This window comes from Leptinotarsa decemlineata, unplaced genomic scaffold, assembly GCF_025532065.1.
Source record: "Leptinotarsa decemlineata unplaced genomic scaffold, Ldec_3_MD MMD2_tig00000035_RagTag_RagTag, whole genome shotgun sequence".
NCBI lineage: Eukaryota > Metazoa > Arthropoda > Insecta > Coleoptera > Chrysomelidae > Leptinotarsa > Leptinotarsa decemlineata.
Window position 1 is genome coordinate 13,066,380 of NW_027412540.1, and position 21,421 is coordinate 13,087,800.

The 21,421-nt window shown below is 32.9% G+C and overlaps 1 protein-coding gene across 2 annotated transcripts; it reads left to right on the forward strand.

Moving 5' to 3' along the window:
* Nucleotides 1-1,603: 1,603 nt before the first annotated feature.
* On the forward strand, nucleotides 1,604-20,840 carry LOC111510632 (uncharacterized). Of its 2 annotated transcripts, none has more exons than XM_023166561.2 (6): nucleotides 1,604-1,760; nucleotides 1,904-1,991; nucleotides 11,468-11,871; nucleotides 12,779-13,305; nucleotides 16,643-17,510; nucleotides 18,264-20,840. In XM_023166561.2, exons 2-6 carry the CDS (start codon nucleotides 1,957-1,959, stop codon nucleotides 18,566-18,568), a joined length of 2,139 nt encoding a protein of 712 aa, XP_023022329.1. In that variant the 5' UTR covers nucleotides 1,604-1,760; nucleotides 1,904-1,956; the 3' UTR covers nucleotides 18,569-20,840. The 2 variants fall into 2 exon arrangements, with proteins under 2 accessions (XP_023022329.1, XP_023022338.1); XM_023166570.2 differs by having other exon boundaries at nucleotides 11,474-11,871.
* Nucleotides 20,841-21,421: the final 581 nt, after the last annotated feature.

Here is a 21,421-nt window from a genome sequence, read left to right on the forward strand (position 1 = left end):
CAAAAATAATTCATTCTTGGTCGTATTTTCAACTTTTTGACAACTGTGAAACTATTGGGTGGGGGTTGGAAAATATTTCTGTCAAAAATGATTAACCTGGTCGAGATTCATGTCTGCAAGAATGTCTCTCCTAACAAGATTATGAGAGCGATGTCTACTGAGAACAATTTGCTGACCTACAGAACTGCAAAATAGTTACACCCATATTTGACCTTTACATATAGGGGTCTTCTTTCAGAAAATTAAAGTTTTTCCTAAATACCTGTCCCAATTTTTCGTCCGCCGTTTGTTCAGAAAAGATCCAAGTGATAATTAGTATTTAAATTTATTTTTACACATACATTTACCCCACCACTGAGTTTCACTTTACAAAGGTTATCAAATGCACCACTTTCAACTGACAACATTAGGCTGAGACTCATTTTTCACTCCAATATTATGAAAATCGTCCATTTTTAAGAGTTATCTTATAATCCCCAAAAAATTTAGCATGAGGGCTTATGTCTATTGTAATTTGTGCAGATATACCTACTCGTATAGGTAATGATAAAATAGCTTATTTGTACATTTAAAGGAAGGCACTGGCTGTACACTTTTTTTCACACTTTTGTGGCAGATTTACTTGAGAAATTATTCAATTTCAGATATGTGTTTTGATTGTAGTTGAATGTTCAATGATTACAAAACATTTGAATTTCGCGCTGAAGTGGGAAAATACGAAAAATTCCGACACCCGAAAATTTCCGATTTTCAATTTCACCATTTTTTCTTTATGTAGAGATAATATGAAAAACTACAACAGAACATGAACATGGTTGATTTGTCTATAATTATAGTTCTGACATGAATCTAACAAAACAAAACGTAATGAACCTTTATTTGTGAAATTATAAAACAACAATAAAAATTAATTGGCGCTCCGGTTCCAGTGGCGCATTTGCTTTTTCACCTGCAGGAAACCCGAAAAAACTTGCAGCACCACATCATCTGAAGATCTTGATTTGCCAATGTCCTCTCTCTCATAAAAAAAATGTAGGGTGTCTCCAGAGGCTCCAATAAATTCAATACATCGCCAGAACACTTCGTGACACGACTATCATCACTTAAACCAGTCCGTTTCGTCTTTGACCAAGGCGTAATAATGACCAAATTCAACGCCAAAACCACAGTGAACAATGACTGCATGAATATTATAATAGCGGTCTGTTAGATTGAAGTGTTCATCTATTTCGAATCTTCGAAAGAGTTTGGTGCTTCCTCAGAGGTTGAGTCTTGTTTGAAGATCAGTGTTATTATTAGATTGACTGATGCCTCAGCTATACTTGTTTCCTTATAACAGTCAGATAATTTGGCGCATGTTTGGCAAACAAAACTATTGATTAATTTTTACAATTGCAAGATTACTGAATGCTAAAATTACACTTTCAAAACTGTCTATGGTGAATATAAGAAATAACCAATTGAAAATTGGCTCCTCTGATTTTAATTATCATTTTTGTTCCCGCGGTTCTCCTGACGTCAAGGAAATAGGAATGTATCGCCATCTAGTGATCAAACGCCAAAGCAATGTTTGAAGCAATGTTTTTGAAGTTGAAGAAATCTATTCGATTCATTCAAATTGGAACTGGGCTTGGTCTGCTCTGCGCCATAATTTGCACGAAGCTCACTCACGGTTCAAGGGAACGGGAGTCTGATCAATTTGCGCGCTGACCATCTGCGCAAGTAGAAAATCATTTGTTGGCCGGTCTGGTTGGAGCAGGGTAAGTGAATTCGATGATCTTCTAAAAATTAATATTTTCATAATTGTTTTCATTTTTTTCTTATGTGAGTTGTAATTGAAACATAATAATTTGAGGTGTAACCAAATTCCTTGTCGTAGTCTGAAAAATATTATGTATTACAGATAATCTGCTCGGGAAGCCATTGTAGAACTTCTGCTAAGACATAACTGCCACAATGCAGTATAACAACGTATTCCATAATAATACTATGTAAGTAATTTTTTATGTCAAACATGAGTTTTTATTAGTCATATATTCTATTTTCTCTGACTAAATTTTGAATTCGTGAACGAGTAGATTCGTGACACGTATCGCGTATTTTCTTCAATTTGCTGATGTCGGCCATTTTTAGGAAGGTCATGAAATCATTGGTTGCATAAAAAAATATGAAAGTAATGCTTAGGAATGTTTTTTCAACCATATTTATCAAATATAAGTTATATTTTCTTGAGAATCATTTTAGAAGTTCAGAAAAATTTTACATTTCACATCTTATCAATACACCTACCTACCTTGCAAAACTGTCAATTTCAATAAGAATATATAAAGTATATTATAAATCCAAAGTTTTTTAATGTACAAATGTACATGCAACCACTTCATAGTCAAGCATCTCTTGTCAATTTTGAATTCCCCAGAGCGAATAATTTTTTTTGCTGTGGGAGTAAGGGTGATATTTAAAAATCACTTCCATCTAAATCCTGATATGTGGTTGTCAAGTTTCACAGAATTCCTAGCCACGCTTTTGTATGTACCTGATTGTAAACGTTGGAAATGATGATTGAGTAGATTTCAACGGTGCCCTAAAGGAAAAAGGAATAAAAAATACTTTGTTGAAAAAAAATGTTTTTGAAGTTTTTTGCTGAAACGTTTAATGAGGGATTACCTATATGTGATATTTGTATGATCAATTTGTAGTACCGTCTGAAGTTTGAAGAAATTGAAGCATTTATTGACATTTTTTCATATATCGTAAACAGTGGATGCTCATTGATGAATTTTTTACTAAAATGTACCAAATTATTCATAGGTGACATATATCAGATCAAATCAATTTGCACTGCCGTCGAGGAAAGAGCAAAACATAAAAATTTATTTTTTGACTTACTTTTGGTAACATCTAAATTAATATTGGTTGTCCGTTAATGAATTCTTCACCAAATAGCACATACAAGACCAAATCATTTCGCAGTGCCGTCGGGGAGAGTTGAAAAAACTATTTTTTTTTGACATATTTCAACTTTTTCATCATTATTAAGTGAAACTATTTTTTTTTTATGACTAACGAGTATTTATCCTGAATTAACTTTTTCTGTTTACATATTACAGTAAATTGCTTCTTGGTTGAAAAACTCTCCATTGGTCAATTTTGTTGTAACACTAGATGTGACAGAAGACGAATCAATTTTATTTGTATTGTTTTTAGCACAATTTTTTTTGAAGTGGACATTTTTAACATTAAACGGATGTAACCCGGAAGCCTAGAACCCATTTTGAATAGTTTCTTCAGTAATATGAGACAAAGCCTTCTCAAACACCACAGCAAAATTACACTTCTGAAGTTTATTGCCATAGTTATCCATACGCCACTTCTGTACTTCATTTCTGAATGCCAGTTTTAAGGGCCTGAAAACAGATACATCCATTGGCTTGAGTAAATGCGTGGAATTTGGATATGAGGCTATCAATTCAATTCCATTTTGGGCACAAAAGTTAGACGCATGCATGGTTAGAAGAGAAACGTGCCCATCCACGAAAAACAAGACTGGAAGTTCCTAAGCCCCAACCTGTTGGAACACTGAGATATAGCCGCTGGAATTCTTTCATATGCCAAAACAATAATTGGCGGAGCAATTTTTCCAGCAGCATTGGCTGTAAGCAATACCGTTACATTTTCTTTCTCGTCTCCAGCAGAACGGTAAACATTTTTCCTTTTGTGGCCAAAACCTTACCCTCTTTTGGAGATAAATAGAACGCGCTTTCATCAGCGTTGAAAATTCTGTTTGGATTTCTTGTGATATCAAACAAATGTTTCGACTCTAGGTATTCTTTAATCTCAGTAAACCAATTTTGAATTTGATTTTCAGTCAACACTCTCTCGACTTGGAGTTAAATTTTGTGATACTCTTTGGGAGATTTCGGGATGTCTATTTAAAAAAGGCGAAACCATTTGTCACTGGGGCGGTTCTTCATGAATGTTTTAGCCCTTGTTGTAGAATTTGTGATTTTTTTGAACGGTATCTAAAAGTTGCTCCTTTGACACAGGAAAATGCCTTTCAGACAACTTTATGATCCAGTCTACAAGAGTGAACTCCTCTTCTTTCGTAAGGATTGTTGAAGGTCCCATGGGACAAACCAGTGGCGACTTCCCATCTCTTTTATGCCTCAAGGTACTTCGTTTTTTGGCTGCAACGGCTGCAGGAATCCCCTTTTTAACTTCGGCTAGTGCTTTGGACATTTGTTCTGTCGTATAGTCCCGTTTGGGCGCCATTTCTGGAATTAAAAAAATTGTTTGCTAAATATGACCAATTATTGCCACTTGCAAACCAATGATGGCCACCAGTGGCAATAATTGGTTGTTATAATATTTTGTGATACCAGTTATTGCCAGGCTTATTTTTTAAGGAAAACATAACCCTAAAATAATTAAAATACAAAATATTTATACTCTAAGGTACCCAAAATAAGTAACAATAAAGTGTAAAAAAATTGGTTGTTATAAATTTGTACAAGAAATCAAAAATGTGCTTACCTTAAAATTTTCACAGTAAAAACGAGAAAACACATTGGAATTTTACACTGTCCATAACATGTGGTTTACAACAAAAGTGGCGTTAACGAGAAGCTTGTGTAATGGTACATAGTTGCCAAATACTATTGGTTACTAATAATTGCAGCAAATAATATACCATTTTGAAATGTTTCCTTAATTTTTAAGTTTTTGTGATGAAGTGGCAATGAATGGTAGAGTGGCGACGACTGGTAGTTTACCTTGATACATTTCCAACATGTGAAATGTTTTTTCAAGTTCTAGTTATAATATTTGGTAAGGTTATGTTACAGGTTACAGTAATGACAATTTGAATGAAATTGAAGATTGGTCTTCATAAGATGTGTTAATTTTACTTTTTTTCCACTCTCCCCGATGGATCTGCAAATTGATTCAATCCTTTATATTATGTCATCTATCAGTTATTTGCTATATTTTGTAAAAAAATCGTCAACCAGTATCCACTATCTATTGAGATGTTAGCAAAAATATGTCAAAAAAGTTAGTTTTTATTTTTACCGCTATCCCCGACAAATTGATTAGATATTGTATATGTTATCTATGAATTATTTGCAAATCAAAAAATGACTTTTCATTTTTTCCCACTCTCCGCTACTACTACGGCATTGCAAATTGATTTGATCTTGTTTATGTCGACTATGAATTATTTACTATATTTTGGTGGAAAATTAATCAACAGGCATCCACCATTAACTGAGATGTCAGCAAAAATAAAAATTTAGTTAAAAAACTATTTTTACTCCTCGACGGCACTGCAAATTGATTTGATCATTCGAATATCATATATATATAAGCCATCTGCGACATTTTGGTAACTAAAATTTCAGAAAAATGGCAACGATTATTTTTCGAAGAATTTCAACTGTTTCTCATATTTTTAAACTCTTCTGAAAACCATGAAGTTTCCCTTCTTTTATGTTGCGATTTTTTTCATAGGAAAGGCTACCTACTGAATTCCATGCAATATATTGCCAAATTAAATGTTTGATAAGATTATTAGGTTAGTACAGACAAGAAATTCTTTCTTGTCAATTTACAGAATTTAGAATATACCTTAATCGGATGTGTCTCGATCTAAGATTGGTCTATATTCACTTTATTCATTTCATATAATATGAAGATAGTACATCTAATCGCATAAGGCTGATACTCATTTCTACTCAAGGAATCATAGATTTTTGAGAGGTATCTTGACCTCCACAATATTGGATAGACCTGAATGCCAAAAAATAGTTTAACAATGGTAATAAGCCAGGAATACTCATTTCTCTTGATATTTGTCTTTGAATTGTATAAATTGTCAGTAGGAAAAACTTTCTCACACAAGCTTGTATTAACATGCTCTAAAAAAAAATAAACCTCAAATCAAATCCAGCAATATTACACAAAAACAAGTTTTTCTATTATATAAATTTGATAACAAAGAGATGGGTACGATATGATTTCTATTCAACTTTAATTTATTTTTCATTTTCCTTAATCTGTTAATTTCATTTAACTATCCCGAACCTTTGCCGAGTTTCTTATGTCTTAAAATTGATATGTCAACAATATTGTTTTTCGCTATTTTTCATGATAGTGCATAAAAATAATCCACCTTCTTTGGGAGCAGGCCATATTAAGTTTTGAGTGACGTCATTTTATTTCTCATATCCTTTTCAGCAAACCGTTTCATTTGATACCAATGTCGTGGAAGTGTATAAAAATAACTAGTCCGCTATACTAGATTTATATTGGGTGCATTAAAAAACTAGTCTATCGTCTAAACCTAAACCGTCACGCCATGTTGGATATAGTGTGACGTTATTTTATTTTTCATATTCTCATATTTTTTGCAGTAACCCTTTCATTTAATATCCATGATATTTGCATAAACAACTACTCTGCCATCTTGAGTGGTCCGTCAATTATTGGATTTAAAGTGAGGTTATGTTATTTTTCATATTCTTCTCAGCAAAGCCCTTCTTTTGATATATTGGGAATGCATAAAGAATAACTAGTCTCCCATTTTGTGTGGTCTGCCATATTGGACCACTTGTAAAATTATTGAAATAGATTTTATTGATTGTCAAATAATTGTTGAGAATTTGTCGTGAAAGCAAAATATTCTGCTAACTTGATATCAAGTTAGCACAGCCGCCTTTATGAAATTCCTAATAGAACTCAAATGTTAATATTTGTCGTAACTCATTCGAAATAAAAAAGATTCCCAAAACACATTTCTCTGGAAATACTTACGTTTTTTGTACACTTGCTTTGTAAGAATAATTTAAATAATGTGGCAATACCGCATTTCGTATATTTCATTTTTTCATTTCTAAATTTCTCATATGACTAGCTACAAATCTTTCAAAATTTAAAATCTCTCCCAACATTCCTACATACTAGGATCTGCCAAATGCCTGTTGGAATATCTTTTTCTCTAGCTAATACCACGACATTGGATTTGTGGAAATTTGCACAAATATCTGTAGGATATAATCAAATTTCGGTCTTAGTTTTTACCAGAAAAATAGTTGTTTTCTGCCAGATCTTACTACCGAGGAATGTTGGGAGGGGAGAATGCTTCGAATATGAATTTGAACTATTTGTTTGTGTACTTTCTAGAAGTTTCATTTTGATTTTGGTAGTTCTTTAATTTTCTCACGTATACCCAATATACAACAAAAAGTTATTCAATAATTTAGCATGGATTTGGTAGCCACGTGTCTTTCAATATAATATAAGTTTTTACGGGTGTGAAGTTATCCACATCCACAAAGTACACTGAGAAAAAAAATATGGCATTATTATTTTTTCATTTACCGGCACTGCACACCTACCATTTTTCACAATGATACGCTTATTTACTGATTTAGTGAAAAAAAAGAACCGTTCTAGTTTATTAAACTGTCTGAAGGGGTGAAAATAGGGTGGAAATATTTTAAAAAATCGTTACATGAACAATCGACTTTGTACACCTACAAAATTGAGATATGTTATTCCTGATGATCTATTCGACAAAAAAACTTCACCTCATAGTTTTCCAGGCCGTCTGAGGGGGTGAAAATGGGGTGGAAAGTTGAAAAAATCGTATCTTCGAAAATTGAATGTACACACCTACAAGTTTGCGATGTGTTATACATGATGATCTATTCGACCTAAAAAACTTCACGTCATAGTTTTTCAAGCCGTCTGAGGGGGTGAAAATGTCTAAAAATGTCTTAACATGAAAAGTCGACTTTGTAAACCTATGAATATTACTGAAGTTTTTTCCCAACACCAAATCGTTATTTTTAACACCTCGACACGTGTTTCGATCACTAAGTGATCATCTTCAAAGAGGAAGATTAAAACAGTTTTAATCTTCCTCTTTGAAGATGATCACTTGGTGATCGAAACACGTGTCGAGGTATTAAAAATAACGATTAAAACAGTTTTTATCTTCCTCTTTGAAGATGATCACTTGGTGATCGAAACACGTGTCGAGGTGTTAAAAATAACGATTTGGTGTTGAGAAAAAACTCCAGTAATATTCATTACTTCACCAAAAGTTCCAAACAGTGCATCATTTGTACACCTACAAAATTGACATATGTTATCGAATTATTTTTTTCATTTACCAACTCTTCACACCTACCATTTTTCAATATGATACGCTTATTTACTGAATTAGTAAAAAAAGAACTGTCCTAGTTTATTAAACTGAAGGGGTGAAAAAAGGGTGGAAATATTTTAAAAAATCGTAACATGAAAAATCGACTTTGAACACCTACAAAATTGAGATATGTTTATTCCTAATGATCTATTCGACAAGAAAAACTTTACGTTATAGTTTTTCAGGCCGTCTGAGGGGGTGAAAATGGGGTGGAAAGTTTAAAAATTCGTGTCTTTGAAAATTGAATGTGTACACATACAAGTTTGAGATAAGTTATCCATAATGATCTATTCGACCGAAAAAAAATTACGTCATAGTTTTCCAGACCGTCTGAGGGGGTAAACATGGGGTGAAAATATCAAAAAATTTCTTAACATGAAAAATCGACTTTGTGCACCTACTAAGTTGAGATATGTTATTCTTGAAGACCTATTCGACTGAAAAAACTTAACGTTATAGTTTTCCAGGCCGTCTGAGCGTGTGAAAATGGAATGGAAACTTGAAAAAATCATACATTTAAACATTGAGTTTGTACACCTACAACATTGAAATATGTTATTCCTGATACCCGATTTGACGATAAAAACTTCGCGTCATGGTTTTCCAGGCCGTCTGAGGGGGTGAAAATGGGGTGGAAACTTGAAAAAATCATGTATTCAAAAATTGAGTTTGTACACCTACAAGATTGAGATATGTTAGTCCTGACACCCGATTTGACAAGAAAAACTTCCCGATATAATTTTCCAGGCCGTCTGAGGGGGTGAAAATGAAGTGGAAACTTGAAAAAATCATATATTTAAAAATTAAGTTTGTACACCTACAAAATTGAGATATGTTATTCTTGACACCCGATTTGACAAGAAAAACGTTACGTCATAGTTTTCCAGGCCGTCTGAGGGGGTGAAAATGGGTTGGAAAGTTGAAAAATTCATGTATTCAAAAACTGAGTTTGTACACCTACAAGATTGAGATATGTTATTCCTGACACCCGATTTGACGAGAAAAACTCCACGACATAGTTTTTCAGGCCGTCTTAGGGGGTTGAAAATGGGGTGGAAAGTTGAAAAAATGTTATCTTCGAAAATTAAATGTGTATACCTATAAAATTGAGATATGTTATTCCTAATGATCTATTCAACAAAAAAAAAACTTTAAGATATAGTTTTCCAGGCTGTCTGAGGGTGCCAAAATAGGTTGGAAACTTGAAAGAATCATGTTTTAAAAAATTGAGTTTATACGCCTACAAGATTAAGAGATATTATTCTTGACACCCGATTTGACGAGAAAAACTTCACGTCATAGTTTTCCAGACCGTCTGATGGAATGGGTTTATATGAAAAAATTTGAAAAATCTACCTATCTGGCGAGTTCGAAATAGGTACTAGTGAAGTATATTAGACATATTGATAACTCAATCTACCGGGACACTGAATTTATTTCTTATTTTGTTCTTCCTTTTTCATTATATAGAATTTTTTATAGCATTATACCTTCCACAACGTAGATGTGGAAGGTATAATGTGATAATGTGATGTAGGCATGTTCAATTCAAATGTACGATTGTGGCAACACTGACAGTCCCTGTTTATTCTTTTGCAAGATCACGCAATTTCTTTTAATATGTTAAATCAGTCAGAGTGAACTATTTCAAATTACGAGTATAAATGAATTCCATGACGTGAAGTTTTTCCGTCGAATAGATCATCAGTAATAACATATCTCAAACTTTTAGGTGTAAGCATTCTATTTTCGAAGATGAGATTTTTTCAAATTTCCACCCCATTTTCACCCCTCCAGACGGCCTTGAAAACTAAAACGTGAAGTTTTTCTTATCGAATAGATCATTAGAAATAAACATATCTCAATTTTGTAGGTGTTCAAAGTCGATTTTTCATGTTACGATTTTTTTAAATATTTCCACCCTTTTTTCACCCCTTCACGTGTTAGGAATCACACGTTAAAAGGTAAGACCTCGTTAATCCTTAGCTCGCACAAGTTTCGACTTCTGAGGGTTGTCGTTCGTAGGGGTGCGACAGCTGGTTAACGGAAAAACAGATTTTAAACGGATTTCAGTTTAATAAACTAGGACAGTTCTTTTTTTACTAATTCAGTAAATAAGCGTATCATATTGAAAAATGGTAGGTGTGAAGAGTTGGTAAATGAAAAAAAATAATAATTCAATATTTTTTTCTCAGTGTACTTTGTGGATGTGGATAACTTCACCCCTAAGTTTTTTAGTGTTTGAAAAAATTACAAGTTCATGAAGAAGTGATCCATTAATTGTTTTGAGGAGTTTACGTATGATACAAAAAACTGTTGAAAAAGAAATAAAGAAATCAACAATTTCAAAATATGATTTTATATCTATATCTATACTAATATTATAAATGTAAGAGTTTGTGAGGATGGATAAATGTATGTATGTATGTTTGTGACCTTTTACGCCTAAATGACTGAACAGACTTAGATAAAACTTTACATACATACAGCTTATACATCAGAATAATATATAGGCTACAATTTACAAATATTTTGTGTGATTTTGGTCATAATATAACGATAAGTATTAAGTAAGTCAGAAAATTCCAAAATACCAAACAATTCAACCAATGGTAACTTTTTCAAATGAAATTTGTTCAGATACTTTTACGAAGGTTCAAATGAAATTTGTTCAGAGACTTTTACGAAGGTTCATAAATCCCGATGCAGCAAAGTAATGTGAATTTTCAAGACTTAAGAATTTGAAAAAATCTGAAACTCACATTGGTATCCGTCGACGTTAACAATGATTAGTTTCTTTGAACTATGATTCATTTCATATATGTTTAGTCCATCATATAACATTTTGCATTTTTATAGGGTTTGTAGACTGTAGAAAATTTACAGCTATCAAAAAAAAGTATATTTTTTCAAGTGATTAAACAAATATTTTATTATCCTGAAAAAATGTTGAGAGTTACTCATCTATTTGAATTGAAAGGAGTATATTTTTTGGAGAGATTAATTTTTGGGAAAGGATTTGCCTTTCTACTTCTATCATCTTTATACAAAAAAACAAAAAGTAGAGTTCATTTTGAAATTATTTGCTTTCTTCCTTTGGAAGATTTCACATTTTTTTTTACTTACCTGATTTTGAGTCTAAATGACTCTACTCTGTGAAACAAAAAAACTGTTTTATGTCTGTTGTAGTAGATCAATGAAAAGTGGAATTCATAATTTATACATTTTCATATTATAATAATTGGTGATGAAATTCAGTTTCAGATCAAGACCTGACCGAGGTGATCAACAACAATATAACAAACCATCAAATTATTGGTGCGGTCCCCCACAGCATGCTATGGCCCCAGTTCAGGATTTTGGTGGTCCCAAAATTTATAAGAAAAAACAACAGTCTCAAGATGATATTCAGCTTACCTTACCAGTTTGGACAGAAGCAGATTTGAAACCATTCAGGAAAAACTTTTATGAACCACACAGCAACATGAAAAACAGAACCCAAAATGATATAGATAATTACAGGGAAGTAAAAGATATCATTGTCAGGGGAACAGATATTCCTAACCCAAATTATTGCTTTGAGGAAGGAAGTTTTCCCGATTATATTATGCAAGTTTTAATAAAGCAGGGATTCAATGAACCTACAGCTATTCAATCACAAGGTGAGTTTTGGGGTGTTTAAACGTTTTACAAAGTGTATGTTCAAAACTAAATAAAGCCTATTTCGCTATTAAACAAATGAAATCAACTATGAATATAGCAGGCTTGCTAAGCATTTACTATGCTATGGCATGTGCACATATTAATATGAATATATTGGCATGGGGTCGAGCAAGAGAATTCTTGAGAGTGTTTGTTTCCCAAAAGCGTTTAGTAAGACTGATTTTTAACTTGAATTATCAAGACAGTTGTCGATCTATCTTTAAAGAAAATAAAATTCTTACAGTGCCTGCTGTGTACATGTTTCGATGTATTATCTTTGCCAAACAGAATATAGATAATTATTCGTGTAATTCTGAGAAACATGAATATAACACCAGACACGGCAACTTATTGAAAATTCCTAATTATAGAACGACATTCTATGAGAGGTCTCCGGATTACAATGCAATCATATATTACAATAAACTACCAGAATCACTCAAACGGACTGGAAGTAACATCATATTTCAAAAGAAAGTTAAAGACTTGCTATTAGAGAAATGCTACTATAGTTTCCAAGAATTTTTAGGCGATAATTTCTGAAAAATAAAATATGAACTAGATCTGTATACGTTTTTATATATTTCAATTGTGTATGTGTTTATATGTATGTATAAATTTATTTATTTTTTTTTTCTTTTTAGTGACGTCTTGTATAAATATTAACATTTTTAAATTTATACCTAGTATTAATTCTGATTATTGATTGACTTACCATATATACACTATGTATCGTGAATGGTGAATAAAATATTATTATTATTATTCGAATTTTATCTCTGTCTCAACTGAGTTTCTACTTGAAGAATGACAATTATACATTCAGCAAAAGCAAATGACAACTATAACCAACACTTCATTTTTCAGGTTGGCCTGTAGTATTATCCGGCAGAGATTTGGTAGGCATTGCCCAAACAGGCTCGGGCAAAACTCTTGCATACATGATTCCTGCTACTATCCACATTAACCACCAACAAAGGGCACAAAGGGGTGAAGGGCCAATCGCACTAATTCTTGCTCCAACCAGAGAACTGGCACAACAGATACAAAAAGTTGCACATGATTTTGGATCAAATACCATGATCCGTAATACTTGTATTTTTGGAGGTTCTCCAAAAGGACCTCAAGCGAGGGATTTGGAAAGAGGTGTAGAGATTGTAATTGCTACCCCTGGTAGGCTTATTGATTTCTTAGAAAAAGGAACCACAAACTTGTCAAAGTGTACATATCTAGTGTTGGATGAGGCTGACAGGATGCTGGACATGGGATTTGAACCCCAGATCAGAAAGATAATACAACAAATCAGACCTGATAGACAGGTGTTGATGTGGTCTGCCACGTGGCCCAAACAAGTCCAGGCTCTCGCAGAGGAATTTTTAGTAAATTATGTCCAGGTAAGAGACTCAGTTATTCACTTTTGACTTTGATTTCTCTATTTAAATTTGAAGAATATGAAACTTTACGGGAAAAAGTTGGATGAATGTCGAAAGTTATATTAGATATCATTAATAATTGGTGGATAATCTTACAAACTCAAAGCAGTTATTCTTCTGACTTTCTTTTGATCAGTGCTTTCTTATGTTTAAGTAATGTTTTTTGTAAATTTGTATACCAAGCAAATATTCATAGAAACCAAACCAGTGTTTGTTAAAAAAACTAACCCATCTGTTCACAAATATGGGACAGTTGATGTGAGTTACTTTAACTGTTTTGCTATGGAAGGTGTTTCGAAGTTTTTTTTTTGCATGCTGTGAATCGGTGATTATTTGATTTCTTGTTAGGTTGATTCTGAGACAGAATAACATAGCAATAGCTTCACTTGAACTTAAATACTCTCAATGAGGTTTTAATATCTGGTATGTGTAAGTTTGATATTTCATACTAAGATCTTTAGAGATACTCTACTATTGACAAAAGGATAGTATTAACGAGCAGTACTCTCAATTTTTCAGATTAATTGGTGAATTTGTATTTTTATCTGCAAATTTCAATTTCAACTTTCACATCAGCACAAGATGCAGACATTTCCTAATATACCTGCCCTGTACCTCAAAAAAGTTCATAATAAGAAAAAGAAATTAATAGCTTGCCCTCACTTCATCGAAGAGAAATAGCTGAACAAACATGAATCGTTGGCAATTTTTTTTATTTTTAGACTGTTTTGATAGTTAACAACTTTTATATGTTGTTTATTGAAAAGATTCTATTTTCGTATTCTTTCATACTACACTTATAGTTGTTTTCGCAATAAACTGTGGACATTTCATATTTCACAGTAAGTAAATTTCATATTGTAATTATAAATTTCAACTTTAAATTGGAAACTGCTCTGTCTGATGTTCCGCACACTGGAACTTTACTTATAATTTAAAAATTATTTGCATTTCATTGCAGGTTTATCTTTTTCAATAGAAAATAACATTAATGGATCCAAAAAAAAACATGTTTATAGAGGAAATAAGGCAAAGTAGCAAATAAATATTACGTGCATAAACATTAAACATCAGGTAGAAATCCCAATGGAAATTAGTATTATCGATGCCATTGTAAAATCATTTAATCAATAGGTGTAAAATATTTTTTTATTTCAATTCTGCTTTGCCATTAGTGACATGATTGATATTTTTTATGTAAGTGGGCTGACTATCAAATTTTAAGTCCAGTAAAGTACAAATTATTATTTTTCAAATTTTTTTTTTTTTTATATGGTTTTCAAATTTCATTTCCTGGTGAAATGATCGTGGCTATCAGAATTGATTATATTCAAAATATTTGAATCGTAATTTTTAGGTTTATATGTTTTATTTTTTGGCATTGGAATTGTTAATACATTTACATACATAAAATACATTTTATGGTTTTATTTTGTAATGAATAATGGTTTTGGCACAAATTTTCTGCAGTTCCGGAAGCAGATCTTAAAATATTGTAGTTTCTTATAAATTATATTTTGAATTATTCACATTTTATTCAGTCGGTCGAGATTTTTCAGTATGTACTTTATGATCTGTGCTAGGAATTGTTTTTTGGAAGGTAAGATTTCGTTAATTCCTAGCTAGCACAAAATTTCACTTTCAAAACTTGTCGTTCGTATTTTAATATACATGCATATCTGTTTGGATAGGTTTCTACCGTCAGCAATCTGAGAATCTGCCTACTCTTCGAATAGTGACATGCTCTCAAATAGAAATACTAAATTAAAGTTTCGGTTTGTTCAAATCAGTCTTATATAAAACCAGAGATGCTGACTTCTTTGTGTATTTTTCACAAGCTGCAGGAGATTTTCTTTGGTGAATATTACTAGTTGGAACTTCCATTGTGGGTGCAATGCTGATACCAAATATAAATGCGCCCTCCGGAAATTTGAGGGCATGGAGAAACAGTGATGAAAAGATAATTTTGTTTTATGTTTACGCTTTTTTCCCCGCGGCTGGCACCCTAATTGGAATATTTGAAAATCCTTTCTCATTGCACATCTGCAATATGAAACAAACCTACATACAAAATTTCAGCCTCCGAAAATATACCGTTATGGAGAAAACAATGATGAAAAAGTAACTTTATATTGTGAAGGCGCCGTTTTCCTCCTAAATGAAATATTAAAAATCCTTCCTATCTACATCTACAACATAAAAGGAACCTATATACAAAATTTCAGCCTCCTATATCAGTGAAAGTAAGAGACCATTGAAAATCCACATTTTCGAGGATAGGAGAAACCAGCAAATCGGAAATATCAAAGCATGTTTGGACTTACCAACATAACATCAAGTGTTCCCAAGCTGAGGTCATCCACAGGGAGGAACACCGGTTTAAGAGGAAGTTTAAAGAAGCTGTAAAAATGTTGTCCAATGATGCATTCAGCCAAGCTAGAATTGAGATACCCAACATATGGAAACCTTTATTCAAGCAAAAAAAAACCGTAAACTCCCACTAAACAGGTGAAGCGGAGAGAGAAAAGACGGGATAGGTGAAAGCATTCGAATAACTTATAAATAGTCATCATCGTTCAAACGAATAGTCCAGTCATCACCTGAAGGAATATTTCAATCATCACCCGAAGACGATTGTGGATAGTAACAATCGAAATGTCGTGAAGTAACTTGATAATTCAAATTATATTATATATCATATTAGACAATGGAAGTCCGAACTAGTAAAATTCACCATGAAACATTGTCAACCGCTTTCGAACAAAGGTTTTCTTGGGTTTCCCTGTACCACTTTCGTATTTTCAATAAGAGGCAACCATTGGGACAGTAGTTTCTTTTGCAAATTACATTATTGCATTCTAAAACCTAACAAACTTGTGTACTAGCTCGACCAGACTTTATATTCAAACTTTTACTTGGTGATATTGTATGCCCAGAATTATTTGAATTTATTTCAACTCAAAGTAAGTCCCTACAAAAGGTTTGAGGCAGCTATTTCATATTCAATTTCGCTCTACAAATTATGGCTTGCATTCTCCACTAGAGAGCTCTTGGACTCATTTTAACAGAAGGTATATTGCCATTCAGATACTCAAGTCTTTCATACACAGTTCATTATAGGATAACTTAATAATATAATGGGTTGAATTGTTTTTCAATAACAAATACAGTATTTCATAAGTATCTATATATTTGAATACAATATGTGATGGTGATGTATATTGCCCCTGTACATTATGTAAATATTCTATTTGAATACACTTTTTTTCAAATATTAACTTGCAAATTTTTCTATAAGGTAAATGTTGGAGGTCTGTCACTTTCTGCTAATCATAACATAAAACAAATTGTGGAAGTATGTGATGAATCTGAAAAAGAAGAGAAACTAATCAAGTTACTGAAAGAAATTTGCTCTGATAGACAGAATAAAATAATAGTATTTGTGGAAACTAAGAAAAAAGTTGACGATATCACCAAGGTGATAAAACGAGAAGGATTTGCAGCAATTTCTATACATGGGGATAAATCCCAACCAGAACGTGACTACGTCCTAGGTGAGTTTAGAACTGGAAAATTCTCCATACTAGTGGCGACCGATGTCGCAGCCAGGGGCCTGGATGTTGAAGATGTCAAATCCGTCATCAATTTTGATTACCCCAATTCTAGTGAAGACTATGTCCACCGTATTGGCAGAACGGGCAGATGTCAGCAAGCAGGAACTGCTTATGCTTTCTTCACACCCAACAACCAACGCCAAGCCAAAGATTTAATAGCAGTTTTAGAGGAAGCTGGTCAAAATGTATCACCTCAACTTATGGAACTAGCCCAAAACGCGAGAAACCCGCAAAATGGCCGCAATCGCTGGCACAATAATCGCAGCAAAGACAACTCGTCTCCCAGCAGTCAGAACTCAGGAGGAAAAGTCAAAACTTGGACCAACACGAAAGTTTTCAATAATTCAGGAGAATTTAGACCAAATAACAATCCCAATAATAGTAATGGTTTGAGAAATGATGGTATGCAAAGGAATCCAAGAAATAATTATAATGGGTTTCAATATCAGAATAATCAGTTCCAAAATGGGCAAGGATATCAGCAGTCATACAGTCCTCCCAATATGTACCAGCAACAACAGATGCAGGGTGGTGCCTCTAATAGAGGTTATGGTAAGTTTTTAATTTATCTGCTTTATTTCTTCCATTAAGAACCTACTTGATTTCTATATTTTCCAAACTGTGCTTCAGCTCATTGGATCTTGTACAACTGCATAAATTATGTCCACTTTATTAAAAAAGTCATGTATCTTGTGCCTTGAACCTCATTTCAAATCAATATCCAATGTTTCATTATTTTTTAAACCTTCTTTTCGAAATACCTAGCATCGTAGCACAAGTTTCCACAAAATTGGCTACCGTTACACTGTCATTTTTATTCATTGATGTTTTATTATGATTTGAAATAAGTTGTTTCAATAATTTTTCGGTATTTAAATATTCAGTTCAAGTACGAAATTGAACTTGGAAATTAAAACTGTCAGGCGTTATAATGCTGTTATATTAGAGTGTTGATATGTACTCATTAACCAAACCCTTTCAGGTTGGTTGGTTTACAACCATATCCATGTATTTTCTATTTGTGATTTGCCATAAATCAATAAACTACATAAATATGATGGTTGAATAAACTACTATTACTGCTACTACTATTTAGGGTTGTCAGAGAAAGAAATAATATGTATCGGGGGATGATATCTTTTATCTTTATTATTTATTTGAATACAATACTGAAATAATTGGACAAGAATAACAAAAAAATGGCACAACAATGCAACATATTCATTGTTGTATGGAATTATTCATTTCGAGTGATTTATGACTCCAGACCTGTCGAATATGGACTATAGTAATTTCTCATTTCAGGCAATTCACGAACCTATAATAATCAACGCTACAACCAGCGTCAAAACTACCAGGGTGCTGCCCCTACCAATCCCAACATGTACACACTTCCTCCTCACTACATGATGCAGTCTCCAGCCACCGATGGAATTCAATCAATCATCAATCACAAATTCTTCCAGAACAGGGGTCTTCCTAATGCAACTAACCCCTGTGCATACCAATCGATGGGTCAAGGGCAGGCGACACCCTACAATCAATATCCTGGAGCCGTTCAGTATACTTATCAATATACCCAGCCTCCTACTGCTGCAGTCCAGCAGTAAAAAATCAATTTTTCTTGCATTATGGAAAAGGATGCTGGCATGTCGGAAAATTGAACAGAATAAAATTTGAATATTAGTTATCGAATATTACTGTTGCAGGGTATTTTTTGTACATATTTGACTGAGTTAACGAGGTCATTTTGAAATTTTGTGAGTATTCTAAATGAGCTGGTTTTTTGGAAACCTTTCGATGTGCTTTAAGGTAGATTGTGCAAAAAAACTGTGCAGGAAAGAAATTAACGCAATCCCAATGATTTAATTTGTTATTTATTTTACATCATCTTGGCTGTGTTCACTGTATTTTGTAAAACTGACGTGTTGGTTGGATTCCTTTAAGGTGGTGGCACCACTGCTTTCTAATCTAATTCTATTATAAATTTGGTGTTAGTTTGCTGCTGCGGCAACGTTAACGACTCCTCAACGTAATGTTGAACCGTCCAGCAGCTGATGTTTATCTTTTAGGCTAGGTTTCACCATCTCCAGTACCATTTGTGAAAAACAAGATGAATGTGTTTGAGATAGGGTAATTTGCATCAGTTAGTTCTTTTGTATTGATAAATAACAAAAGTTATCATTATACTTATTTTGGGGAGTCATGAAAATATATTTTCGTGAAATAAATATTGAAATTTATTTTCATTATTAGTAATGTGATATTAAATGTACTGGTTATTTCATATTTATTCAAATCATATATCATTTATTTATTTTCTAGTAAGAATTTGGAAAGTTTTCTCAACTGGTGTTGGTGAAATCAGCACTCTAGTATATACTATGTGTGAGTTGTTAGCATTTAGTAACTATCTGTATGCTGTTGAAATGCACGAAACATATAGAAGGGGAGTTTGGGCTTTGTTTTGTTATAGTATTTTGTGCATAAGATGCAATCTGAAATGTATCATACTGAATATAGTTGATATAAAATGAAAATATTGTTCAAAGCAGTCAAAAGTTTATATTTCTATACCAAAGGTTTGTAATATGACAAATTTATTGGATGAAAACTGTAGCAACTTTCGAAATTCAGGTATTCGATAAACAGAAAAAATATGGTATTGTTGAGTACAACCTTCGTTTCGTCACAACTGTGCCATTATGAGATTCAAAAATTGCAACCAGAAAAATCTAGGTCAAGTGTGAATAATGTATGGAACCAAAATTTCTGAAGTTTCTACAGTTGTTCATCCTTTGATAAAAAATGTAGTTTTATTTTGTTGAATATTATATTTTGTTTTTATGTTCGAATATTGAAAACTGTAGCATTTGGCAAGTTATAGCTTTGGAAGTATGGATGTTTGACTGTACAGAGATCAACCGGCGTGAGCGTTCACGTTTTTATGAGTATGTGTCGTGTGATAGTGGCTCACACCAAATTTTTTATTTGTAAATTGCGATCTTGACATGACTGCTAGTGTCGTGTACATATGTGTAGTATTAAGTATTTAACTCGTTCGTCGTTTATAGCGTGGTGCTGAAGAGCTCACGTCCATCTGTGATATTTAACGAGTAAAGGTAGCAAGAGAATAATATAATTAACTTTTCCGAATCGGGAGAAGCTCCAAGGTGCGTTGTTTGAAAAATGCAATGTATTTAACATTGATAGGAATGTGATATTTTCCATTAAGACTGAAATAACTATATATATTTTTTTTATACCAGGTCGCAATACCCGGCCCAAGTTGGAACCTCAAATTCACCTTTTGTGTCGTGTTTTTGTTTTTTTTATGAAATAAGAGTTGAAGAGCGATTCTCACAAATCGGACCTAGTGCAAATATTTGTAATGCACAAGAAAGTTATTTCATTATTCTATAATGTTATCATATCGCGCCATTGCATCGTAACGATTGACGATTTTACATAATATTTAATATTTTTTATTTACAGTATATGGAACTATTCCTCTTTTGGAACAGTTTCACAATCTCAAAGTACCTTGTATTCATAGGTCTCGACCAGAACTGTCTTGAAAACAAAATGTGATCCTAAAAAAGCACTGTTTTGGTCATGATTAGTATGATAGTTGAAACATTCATTAGGTTACATGGCCCTCGCATCGAAAACTCTCTAAATGATAATAATATGATTATTTAATATACTCTTCTGTAAGTTTCCAACAAGTGCATTTCTTGTATGTAATACAGTATTAATATTCTAGTTGTAATTTCAAATATCTTTCTTTTCGTTATTATTATGTTATTTGTTCCATTTGTAAATTGGATGTGTATGGAAAATCCATGATGAAAATTTAAATAAAAGTTTAACTGATAGAAAGTTTTTGTTTTATTGGGTCACTGTTTGACGAGATTCCATGGAAAGACACTACTGTTAAATTTAATAAATCCTAACAAATGTACCTGTTTAGACAGTTGATTGTTTTCTTGGGTGTGTGTGTGTGTGTGTGTGTTTCAAGTCATAAGTTATGAACTTTTGTCAACAGCATGTAGTCGCATTTGTAACAGCGGATGTAACTCTATCTCTGGGTGATGCTGGGTAAGCGAACTCGGGTTCATACAAGTTTTTTAAGGAAAAAAATTCTATTAGAGTATATTGAATATATTTTCAATTGCGAATAAAGCCAAGAAAAAAAATAATCGATTGTTAGAACAAATCATCATTCTGACAGAACTGGCAGATGGTGTGGCATTGCCTTTTACGTCAATTACTCTATCAAATTTAAAACAATCTTTAGTCAAATAAGTTCCCATCTTGAATAGTTGTGGATCTCAACAATCCACAGATTTAAAACTCTCGTATTTGAAATATATCGGCCCCTTTGGCTGATAAATTCAGTGTTTAAACGAACTCGAAGATAGCGTGGCTAAGCTAGTTCCTTCAAGTGATTTCATTTTGGT